At 26.5% G+C, this 11,669-nt stretch overlaps 2 protein-coding genes across 3 annotated transcripts in view; one reads left to right on the top strand and one right to left on the bottom strand.

The window, feature by feature from the left end:
* LOC111630892 (telomerase protein component 1-like) overlaps positions 1-11,669 on the top strand; it is a 143,799-nt gene that overhangs the window by 38,883 nt on the left and 93,247 nt on the right. Inside the window, exon 7 of the mRNA XM_023375050.1 lies at positions 7,934-8,082. Coding sequence (XP_023230818.1) covers positions 7,934-8,082 — 149 coding nt within the window. The remainder of the gene's footprint in view (positions 1-7,933; positions 8,083-11,669) is intronic.
* Positions 1,064-11,669, bottom strand: part of LOC111630897 (chaoptin-like) — a 51,016-nt gene continuing 40,410 nt past the window's right edge. For both annotated transcript variants that reach the window (XM_023375055.1, XM_023375056.1), the window contains exons 2-5: positions 6,468-6,524; positions 3,559-6,171; positions 1,444-2,250; positions 1,064-1,377 (exon numbers count right to left, since the gene is read on the bottom strand). In XM_023375055.1, coding sequence (XP_023230823.1) covers positions 1,066-1,377; positions 1,444-2,250; positions 3,559-6,171 — 3,732 coding nt within the window. In that variant the 5' untranslated portion in view covers positions 6,468-6,524 and the 3' untranslated portion in view covers positions 1,064-1,065. The remainder of the gene's footprint in view (positions 1,378-1,443; positions 2,251-3,558; positions 6,172-6,467; positions 6,525-11,669) is intronic.

The following is an 11,669-nucleotide window of genomic DNA, read 5'->3' as shown; positions in this document are numbered from 1 at the left end:
TCAAAAATACAAAAATGAAGTATATTACCAAGTAACCCAGTGAGAACTGCTTGCCTATCATTTTAGTTGAAAATACAAGAAGTTTTATTCCAAGCAAGCATCGCAAGCCCGCTAGGTTAATTTCTGCTGCTTGCTTGGAATAAAATTTCTTGTATTTTATATTAAAATGATAGGCAAGCAATTCTGTTAAAAGCACTGGCACTGAACGTTTCGCTTCATGCAGTCTATTTTGCAATTTTTTTAAAATGATGTCAATCCCGAAAATCTCGGGATTAGGAAAATTTAATCCCGAAAATTTTGGGACTGAAAAGTTGTCGGGATCCCGGGATCCCGATTTTCGAGATCCCGGGATCAAATCCTCTACTCCTGACTAATTCATAATTACAGCCTAATTAAATACTTACAGATTATATTTTTAAAAATTTGTTTTATGTATTTTACAAATATTATATAATATTTTATGTATAAGTAAAAAATCATAAAATAAAAACTAAAAGATTAAGAAATGCTTTACAAAATTCTGTAATTTTTGATTTTTCAAATTTTAAATTAGCCAAAAATTTTGTAAAAATATAATATAAACACACGAAGTTATTTATAGTTTAAATGATCTATCAGTTTTATGTATTAATAAGTTAAAAACTTATATTTTCTATTGTTATATTTAAGGCAGTTTACTGATATGGTATATTTTGATATGGATATTGATATGGATATTTTGATATGGATATTTTGATATGGATATTGAAAAAGATACATTAACACCAAAATATACCATATCTTTTTCAAATATGTAAAATTGTTTGTGTAAAATTTTTTGATAACATTTTTAATTTAATATGAAAGTACTGTGTAAATACTGTATACTCAAACTTTTTCCATCTTAATTTATTGATCTAGTGATTTAACATATATCAGTAAATAAGCAATGGTAAATTATGGTTGAAATTTAAATGTGATTTATTAAAGGTACCAACAATTTATTAAAAACTGTCAAAGTTTTCATATAGTAATGTTAATCTTAAATTTACTATTATAATTATTTATTAACCATAACATTTTATTCTATACAATAATACTAAAGGAAAACATTATTATTAACAATATATTATACAGAAAAATATTAACAGCTGAGCTTGACTGAAAAGACAAATAACAATTCATATCAGTTTTCAATACTTCTAAAATGGATTGATTATTTTTATTAATACATTCTGTTTGTCTTAAACTTTCTATGTGATAATCAGAATTTTTGAAATTAGTTGCTATATTGTTATAGTTTTTTTCTCTAATCCAATCTCTGATCCAAGCTAAATTACAGTCACAATTCCAAGGATTTCCAGATAACAGCAGAGAAAGCAATTTTACTTGATGTATCTGAAAAAATAAATATTATTTAAAAAACAATCAAGTTAGATAAAATATGAAGAATTTTAGACTTACATATTTGAAATGATGATTATTTCTTACATCTTCAATTTTTTTCAGTTTATTATTTTTTACGTCTATCTTAAGCTTCATTATTTTGCCAAGATTATAAAAAAATCTTGACGATAATTCAGTTAAGTTTGTATTATAAATATGTATTGTTAAATCTCGTTTCTCCAATGATTCGAAGAAAAAGTCATTAATTGATTGAAGTTTTTCTCCTTGTAATGTTATTGTTTTAAGAGATTTAGGGAAATTATATTTTTTCTTATATTCAAAATCATTTTCTTGTACATGCAGTTTTAAATGTCTTAATCCTTGATTATTTGAAATTATTTTACCTAAATCATATAATTCATTTTCTGAATATGTATTCATTTCTAATTTTTGAAGAGATCTTAATAATTTAAATACACCAATTTGAATGTGTTGAAGTGGCAAATCTTGTATGCATAATTCTTCTAATTGATTTAATCCAAAAAAGCTATCATTCGTTAAATTTAAAATAGGATTACCAGAAAGATAAAGATTCTTTAGAAATGGGAGATTTTGCCAAGTACTATTAGGATGAGAAGGTAACGAAAAATTATTATAAGACAGATCTAATACATGTAATGTCGATAAATTAGAAAACTTTCCAGAATCTAAAAATGATATTTGATTATAAGATAAATTTAGATTTAATAATTTAGGGAGGTTCAAATCAGGAATAAATGATAAATTCGTTCCAGCTAAATCTAATGTATGGAGGGATTTTGGAAGTGTTTTTAATGTCTGGTAAAATTTTTGTTGAAAAAGATTGTGAGACAGATTTAACACAAGCTGAAAAGGAAAGAAAAAATGAAAATACTCAGATAATAAAATAAAATTGAAAAATTGATAAATTTTCAGAAAATGCAAAATTAAATTTAAAAAAATTAATTAGATTACATGAAATAAAACTATTATTTTTCAATTCTGTAATAATGAAAAATGGAAAATTTAATTAAAATTATTTTTTATAAGTTTATATCAACAAATTACAGTAGTACCTCAGGATACAAAATTAATCCGTTCCGAAACTGAGATCGTATCATGAAAATGTCATAAGGTGAATCATTTTTCCCCATATGATTACATGTAAAACCAAATAAATTGTTCCAACATGAAAAACACACTCAAATTAAAGCTAAGTAGTACATTGAAAAAAAATAACTTTAGTAAGGAAAATACTGAAAAATGCGTTTTGTAGTTATAAATGTATAAATAACCATAATAGAATAATAATTGATTAAAAAAATGTACTTTTATTTGCACTTTACCTTTGAGGATAGACGATGGTGGAGGTGTAAACTGGTGGCAAAGGAGAGGGAGAAGGGAAATAATACTAAAACTTAACTTACATAACATAATGTAACAATAACTTAACACTAATTTTTTATCTTTTCTGTTTTATATATATTTTTTTAATTTTTTATTCACTGCTTTTTGCTTTCTTTTCTTCACTTCCACCAGCACTTTCACTGGATAGAGGTTGCTTGGTAAAATATCTATCCAAAGAAGTTTGGCTTTGCCTACTTTTTAAAATGTTTTTAAAATGACTTAGGCAAACGTCATTACTCTGAGCAGCAATACCCAGCCAGTGTGAACGTTTTCGGAATGTTTCTTTTCAATAAAATCAGTCACTTTCTGATAATACCTCAAGATTTCCTTTATCAAGTGAGATCCTTCCATGACGAAGCAAATACGTGGACTGAGACCAATGAACAGAAGTGAATAAAAAATGGCACTGCAAACTAATGTAACGTCGTACAGTAAGTTTTTGTTTGTACCGTGGAGCAAAAATATGTTCGAATTTCATGTCGTATCCTGAAAATTTTGTATGCTGGAGTGTTTGTATCCTGAGGTACTACTGTATTTGTTACAAAATATTTGGTCTATTTAAGGAATCCAATTTACAAAATATTATTTTTTTATGCTAGATTTGTTAAAAAACAATTAAAAATACTTTTATTCTAAAATGCAAGTCTGAAATAAAAATACAAATTAAAAATAAGTCTGAATCAAATATATAATTCAGATTTAGACTTTTGGTTTCTTAAATAGTAAATCTTTATCAATTTAGAAATATATGAATATGTTTGTACTTACAAGTTTCGGTAACCAGCTTAAAGAGGTTTCTTCAATTTGTCGAAAATGATTCTTTGAAAGATCCAGCCAAACTAGATTTTCTAAATATTTCATATGATCGAAATGAAGTAAACGAATCTTGTTATGTGAAAGATCAAGGTATTTTAAGGTTTTGTTGATGGCTTGAAGTGCTTCGTGTGGAAAATGGATCATTTTATTGTGAGAAATGGATAATATTTCTAGTTTTGTTCTTTTAAATATATCATCTGGTAAACCACGTAGAATATTATATGAAACATCAAGTATTCGTAAATTTGTATTTTCTTGGAAAATATCTGCTTGCAAATCTATTATGTTGTTATGAGAAATGTTTAATAATAATAGGTTTTCCATTCCTGTTAGTGCATCCTCTTCAATAATATTAATAGAATTTTGATCAAGTTTCAAGTTCTGAAGATGATAAAGATTTGCTAAAGTTGTTGCAGTTATATTAAACAAGTTATTAGAACTTAATGATAACTCTGTGAGAGAAGATTTCATTGAGTCTAAATAAAAAGAATCTATATAGGATATGTTATTTCCAGTAAAATCAAATACTTTAATTTCACGAAATGGCTGCCAGTTTGAATCATTTTTTATTAGTTTATTAATCTTATTATAACTTACATCAATTTTTAAAGTAGACATAGTCCCAACTTGATTAAAAGCATCTATATTTAAATTTTCCATTTCATTATAAGCAAAATTCAATGATTTAATTTCTATTAAATTTTGGAATGATTCTGATTCCAATTCTTCTATTTTATTTCCTTCCAAATTGATATGGGTGATTGAATGAAGATTAACAAATGAAAAACTTTCAATAAATTGTATATTATTATCATTTAATTCCAGATATTTTAAATTGCGAAGATTTGAAAATGTATGCTGTTTTAAATTTTTAATTTTATTAAAAGAAATTTTTAAAATTTCTAAATTTGGGTTATTGACATATTGAAAATGATCAGGAGTAATTTCTGTAAGAAGATTATGATTTAAATTGAGAAATTTTAATTTTTGCATGTATGCAAATGTATTAGTTGGAATAAATACAATATTATTAGCACTTAAATCAAGTTCATATAATTCAGATAACTCTTTAAATGGTTCAGGTTCCAGTTTTGATAGTGAAAATGCTTGATGCAAGAATAATGTTTCTAAAGAATAACCAATGTCTTTAAATGCCATTGGTTGAATATTGGAAATGCTGTTGAAAGATAAATCGAGGAACCGTAATCCTGGTAAATTGCGAAAAGCATTATTTTCAATACTGGAAATTCCATTCCTTTTAAGACTCAATTTTTCAAATGGATGGGAATTTTCAAGTATTTTAAATGTTTCTTTACTTAATATATTTCCATGGATTCCATTCAAACTTAATCTTCTCATATTATACATAGAACTTAATTCTGTAAATGATAGAGTCACCATATACTTTCCACTTACATCAAGTTGTTGTAAGTTTTTTCTAATATTTTGAAATGCATTATTTGGGAACAAGTTAATTCTGTTCTCTGCAATATTTAAATTCTTCAACTTATTCAAGATTTTTAATGCTGACTGAGGGAAAATAGAAATGTTATTTAAATGCAAATCCAATACTTGTAGACTATTATCAAGCCCATCAAAAGAATTTGGATGTATTGTAGTAATTTCACAGTTGTCTATGTATAATTCTTTAATATTTGTATCTTTAAATGCATTTTCGTTAATTATCTCTATTGGATTCCCAGTCAAAAATGTTTTATTGATAAAATTAAAATTTTGGAATGATAAAGGTAATAATGATTTAATTATGTTATTTTTTAAATTTAACTCATCAAGAGAGAGTTTTGTTTGAAAAAGTGAATCAAATATAGCATGAATTCTATTATCCATTAAGTTTAAAATTTGCAAATTTTTTAAATTAGCAAATGCTGCAAATGGAATTTTTATGAGCTGGTTGTTTGAGAGATTAATATTCTTTAGTTGATTAGATCCTTGTTGAAATGCCATATCATGCACAGTAATAATCATATTTGAAGAAAGATCTAAAGTATGCAAGAACTCAAAATCTTTAAAACTATCTAAATTGATATGAGTTAGGGAATTTCCTGCAAGATTCAAAATTTTAAGAGTTTGTTTTATTCCAAAAAAATCATCATTGTAAATATCAGATATATGATTATAAGATAAATCCAATATTTCAAGCTTTTCTAAACTTATTAATGCTTCTCTAGGGATTTGAAAAATTTCATTATAACTTAGGTATAATTCTCGAAGCGTCTTTCCTACACCAAAAAATAGCTTCTTCGGTATGTTAGTCAGTAAATTATTTTGGATTTCTAATCTCCACAAGCTTTTTTCAAAATATCTATTTTCATCTAAAATTCTTAGTCCATTGTACTTAAGACTAAGAATATATAATGTTTTATTGTATAATTCTTGAGGTAGACTTATTAATGGTACTTGATGGCAGTTTACTAGATTAGGATTTGGTCCAGCTTTTGCACAAGTACATAAAGGATTGAAATTACAAAGAGGATGCTGAATGTCATCTGAATAGCTAACACTCAAAATAAAAAATACTATTGGTGTGAATTTAGGTAGGTCCATCTGAAAAAGAATGTAAAGTATTTTTCACACAGAGAATTTACCAAAAATAGTAAACTATTGAATTTGTCTAATTATATATCAAGTTAGCTATTATAGCTTTCTGTAATTTTTAATATATTCTGCCCCTATCTGGAAATATTTTATGCTTTTTATGACATTTGTATGAGTTTTAAAAACAAAAACTAAAAGTATAAATATTAATAATAAAATTAAAAAAATAAACTATTAATAAATAATTATTTTAATTGAATAAATCTTTTATATAATTTATTACTTTTAAGAAAGCTATTACTTACCTTCAGTCTTTAATTAGTAATTTTATACTTTAATGAAACTTATACTTTCCATTCAAACTAAAATCATAAAAAAATAACATTATCAATGTGTATAAAAATTATCAAAGCAACTTAAAATCTGTTCTTGTCAGAGTTTTGTATTCATCTATATTTTACATTATTCATATGCTTTCTTGACAAAAATATAATTAATTTAACTAGAAATGGCAGTAACGAAACCTTTCAATTGTGAAGCCTCTAAAATGCAAGGATTGTAAAATGCTATTTATTGATGAATGAATAATCCGAACAAACTGATAATTAAGTTTTTTTTTTATTTCTCTTACATATACAGTTTTATATTTACATTAACATGTGCTTAAATAAGATTATTATTATTTTTTATAGCATTTTAAAATTGTTTTTCATAGTGCATCATTCTAAATATAATTTAAATAATTTGGGAACTAATTGGTTGTTAAAGCATTAAAATTTATAATACATATTGAAAATTTTAAGGTAAATTTAATGAAAGATTTAAAATTATTTAATTAAATTTTTATTTTATTTCCGATAATTTGTATATTAAATAAAAGCTACATTAAATCATTTTTATATATATTAAAAATTTGTTTAATATTGTTTAAAGAATTATTTAGAAAAAAAATTGTAAAATTAACTAATAGAATATAAATGATAAAATATTTGAGATTTTGTGTAATAATTTTTAAAATGTAGAAAGTTTCATTATATGATTTTAATAAAAATTTGAAAGATGATGATAAATCATTCATTTGTAAATTAACAAATCATACCTTTACTGCTTTCTAAGAGTAAACTCTAAAGTATTTAGAGCTCTAAATATTTAGAAGCTCCACAAATTATTATGTAACCTAACCTAAGGCTTACCAGTACACAAATTTCTAAGCTAATTTTTTTTGGGGCTGTCAGCTCAGGAAGATTAGAAATTTGTGTATCAGTAATAACATTTACCAGTGTTTAATTATTATATATATAAAGTTTTAGTTTTAGTACTAAAACTCTCTATTTGTGTGACTAAAACTATGCTAACATATAATTATATTATTTGCAATTATATATAAAATTGATATTGTTTATATAAAAAAATTATATGTAAATTATAATGTACTCCACATCTGTATTGCAAAGCAATAATACAGATATTTATGAAATACTATCTATATATAAAATGCATCTACAGGATTTACATAGTAAAGATGCTAAATCCATACAAGATTTCAGTATTATTTATTTTAAAAATAAAACAGAATTAAACATTTTAATTTTTTGTTTTATCTTGTTATTTTTATATCTGTAGGATATTAAATGATTCAATAAGAATATTTTAATTTTATATAATTTTCCAAATTATAAAAAATTATTAAATATGTAGTGTATTTTAACTTAAATTTGTTGAATGCTTAAATATAAGTTTTCTTACATATAATTTAAAAATTAAATTTCAGTTTGATAATATTATATTTCTGACATCTGGAAATAATTTTGAGTCTACACTTCCATCAAGTATTTTAAAAGATTTTATGAAAAAATACAGAAATACTGTAAACAAAAATGTACTACATGTTGAAGTCGATTTAACAGGAAATCAAAACAGGTAAAATAATTTTATATACAATATATAATAAATATATGTCAGTTTTGATTTTAAAAATTATATCATTTATTAATTAATATAAAAAGTATTTCTTTGAAATAATTATTATTATTTGTTTTTCTGAATACTATTATAGATTAATAAATAACTGATATTTTATACTTTTTTATGCATTTAAAGTATAAAGTTATAACACTTAAAAAGTTATACATTTAAAGTTAGAAATACATTATTTCTAACTTTTTATACATTTCAAACCTTAAAAGTATCATATATTTTCCTTATATAATGAAATGATGACTATAAAATATTCAAAGTTAATATTTAAAAATATTATTATTTATATAATCATAATAAAAGTCAAAACAAATTCTTATGAAAAATTGAGGTTTTTTTTTAAAAATATATTTCTGTAACGAAATTTGTGTAAAAATTTTTAAAAATATATTATCTGCTTCAACAAGTGAAATAATCACAGGTTTTTTCAAATCTAAAAGAATTTATTCAGAATTTAAAAATGTTTTTTACTGTAAAGAATTCAGCTTTACAACACTACTTGGATTAAAAGAAATTGTTCTAAAAATCTTAGATTTGCATAAATGCACATTAAAAAAAAACGTCAAAAAATATAAATTGTTTATTGTGTCATCATATGAAAATGAACTCTTTTTAACTCTGAATAAAACATTAATCATCAAAAGTTGAATTCAATATAATTCAAAAACATTTGTCTGTATAATTCAAAAACCATAACCAAGTCCAATAATTCAATATATTAATATAATATATATATAATTACAGTAAGACCTGCTTAATACTGCCGCGATTAATGCTGATTCCATATAACGTGGTCTGCTTGAACTCTTTTTAACTCTGAATAAAACATTAATCATCAAAAGTTGAATTCAATATAATTCAAAAACATTTATCTGCATAATTCAAAAACCATAACCAAATCCAAAAAATGGTTAAGTGATCATAACTTAGTCATCATCAAGATGGATAAGAGCAAGACTTTTGTTTTATTGAAGAAGGAAGCGTACATTTCTATGATTCAAACTTACATCCATGATACAAAATGCAAACCCATTGATGAAGGATTTGTCAACAAGCTACAAGCATGTGTGAAAAGATTTACACATGCTTGCAAGAGTGTTTGAAATAAACAGGGCTGTGATTGATTCTCCTGACACTCCCAGGCTATTTGTGTTTGCCAAAACCCACAAGGATAATCCTCCTATGAAACCTGTCCTTGACAAGGCTAGATCCCGAACTAGGGCTTTAGAAACTGCCATACACAAATGTATAGTTCACAGCTTGAATAATTATCCATGGCAATCAAGAACCCCATTGAGTTAATAGACACTTTGAGATCACTTACCATAACTGAGCAGACCCACATCACTATATTTGATTTTGTTTCATTATACCTGTCTATAAAAATCCAACCTTGCTTTTGTGCAATTAGGGATCTACTACTAAACTATCATGGTACTACATCACACTGTAAACACATATTAGAACTGGCCCACATTCTTTGCTACACATCCTTTTTCCGTTTCAACAACAAGACTTGCATTCAAAAATGTGGTGTTCCTATGGACAGCCCACTATCTGGGGATTTATGTAAATTAGTGATTAGACAACTTGAACAAAGAATCATACCCCTATTTATGCCCAACATCCTTATATATAAAAGATATGTGGATGACATCCTTATTTTATGGAAAACTGAGCCCAATAGTAGCCATTTCATAGGGGCAATGAACAATAACCTGTATGGCCTATGTATCAAGTTAGACCAGATGAGCAATGCAAATGCAAACTTCTCAGACATAAATCTGCAAATGGATGGCAGCAAGATATTAACTAAGGTCCATTACAAGTCATGATAGACTCTGTTATTCATCCCAGTCAGTTCAGCAGACCCCTTCTCTTACAAAATAGCTGCCTTCCAGGCACTAACCAAAAGATCGTTCACCCACAACTCTAATTTCGAAGACACGCTTTCTGAATTACAGTGCATCCAGCACACAGCCACACAACACGGATATGATAAAAAATTAATTTATAACATTGCTTGGGCTTATTCTTCACAATTAAACCCTAATAACAATACAGATAATTGCACTCACAACACAGGTAACAATAGGTCTCTGGCTGTGGTTGAATATAACCACCACCTTGAATCTATTTACAGAGAAATTGCAAAGTATACAAACAAAAAGATTGCTTACAAGAGACCTAATACTATATATAACCTTCTGTGTAATGGCAAGGACAAAATAGACAAAAAACTCACTCCAGGGGTATACTCTATACCTCTATGGGATGACAGGTTTCAAAGAGAGCTTGTGTATGTTCGGTCAATGAAATGATCTCTCAACAGGCATCTGCGTGAACACAAATATGATATCGATCACAACAAAGATAATACCGCCCTATCCACTTATGCTTCGACACCTGCATAAGTACTGATCTTAACAATGCCAAACTGATCAGATTCTCAAACCATTTGGAACACTTACGATCTCTAGAAACCCTTGAAATATATAAGGCCTGATTACATACTAACTGCATCAATTCCAAGGATGCTATTAATATATCTCATGCTTGAAGGTTCAAGTACGAATGTGATGACAACCCCACAACACAGTTTAACTCACATATCAATCTGTTACATTATATGTATTTTTAATACACATCTGATATATTAGTGTATTTAGTATGCACATTTACTTTCACTTGCATGTTGCATGATGTCTATGGCAACATTACATCTGCATCCATGGCAACAAACACGCACAACGGTTTTGTACGAAAGATTTGAAAATTTCTAAATGTTTAAATCGTATCACAAAACTGTTCTTAGAATCTCAATAATTGTAAACCTGATGAAGACGACTGATATTTAAGGTCGAAAACATTTGTTATCTCAATGAAATGTTTTTACTGGACATTCAAAGGTTTTAGTCAGTCATTTTTTATATAATTTCCAGTATCCTTTATAAGAAGCTGTTGAATTTACCTCAAAATATTAGCTATTTCAAATTAAAAGGAGTTTGGTATAATTTTTATGGAGAAAATAACTCATTAAGCATACAGTATGTGAGTGTGAAGAACCTATGGATTTGAGGAGTCAGATGGACTTATTATTTTGTGAAAGATTTTAATATGAAGTAGAACTATTTGAAAAGAAAGAAGAAAAAAATATATTTGTATTAAATAAATCTATATATATAAAATTACTTGTCCTGACTGACTGACTGAGTCACTGATTCATCATCACCCAGAGCAAACCGCTGAACCTAAACAGGTGAAATTTGGTACACAGTTAGGGTACGTCATGGAAACGCACACTAAGAAAGGATTTTTCGAAATTCCAACGCGGGGGGGAGAGGGAGAGGATTAAGGCTTAACCGGAAAAACGGCTTCTACTCTACTATTTTAGATGCGATTTTTTGTTTTTATCTGCGTTTTAGTAGGGAATGCCATGGCAATGCACAATAAGAAGGGATTTTTCGAAATTCCAACGCGGGGGGGTGAGGGAGAGCATTAAGGCTTAACCGGAAGAACGGCTTCTACTG

This window comes from Centruroides sculpturatus, unplaced genomic scaffold, assembly GCF_000671375.1.
Source record: "Centruroides sculpturatus isolate CEXI.00-Female unplaced genomic scaffold, Cexi_2.0 scaffold347, whole genome shotgun sequence".
NCBI classification, from domain to species: Eukaryota; Metazoa; Arthropoda; class Arachnida; order Scorpiones; family Buthidae; genus Centruroides; species Centruroides sculpturatus.
This window is presented reverse-complemented; position numbering and strand designations above follow the sequence as displayed.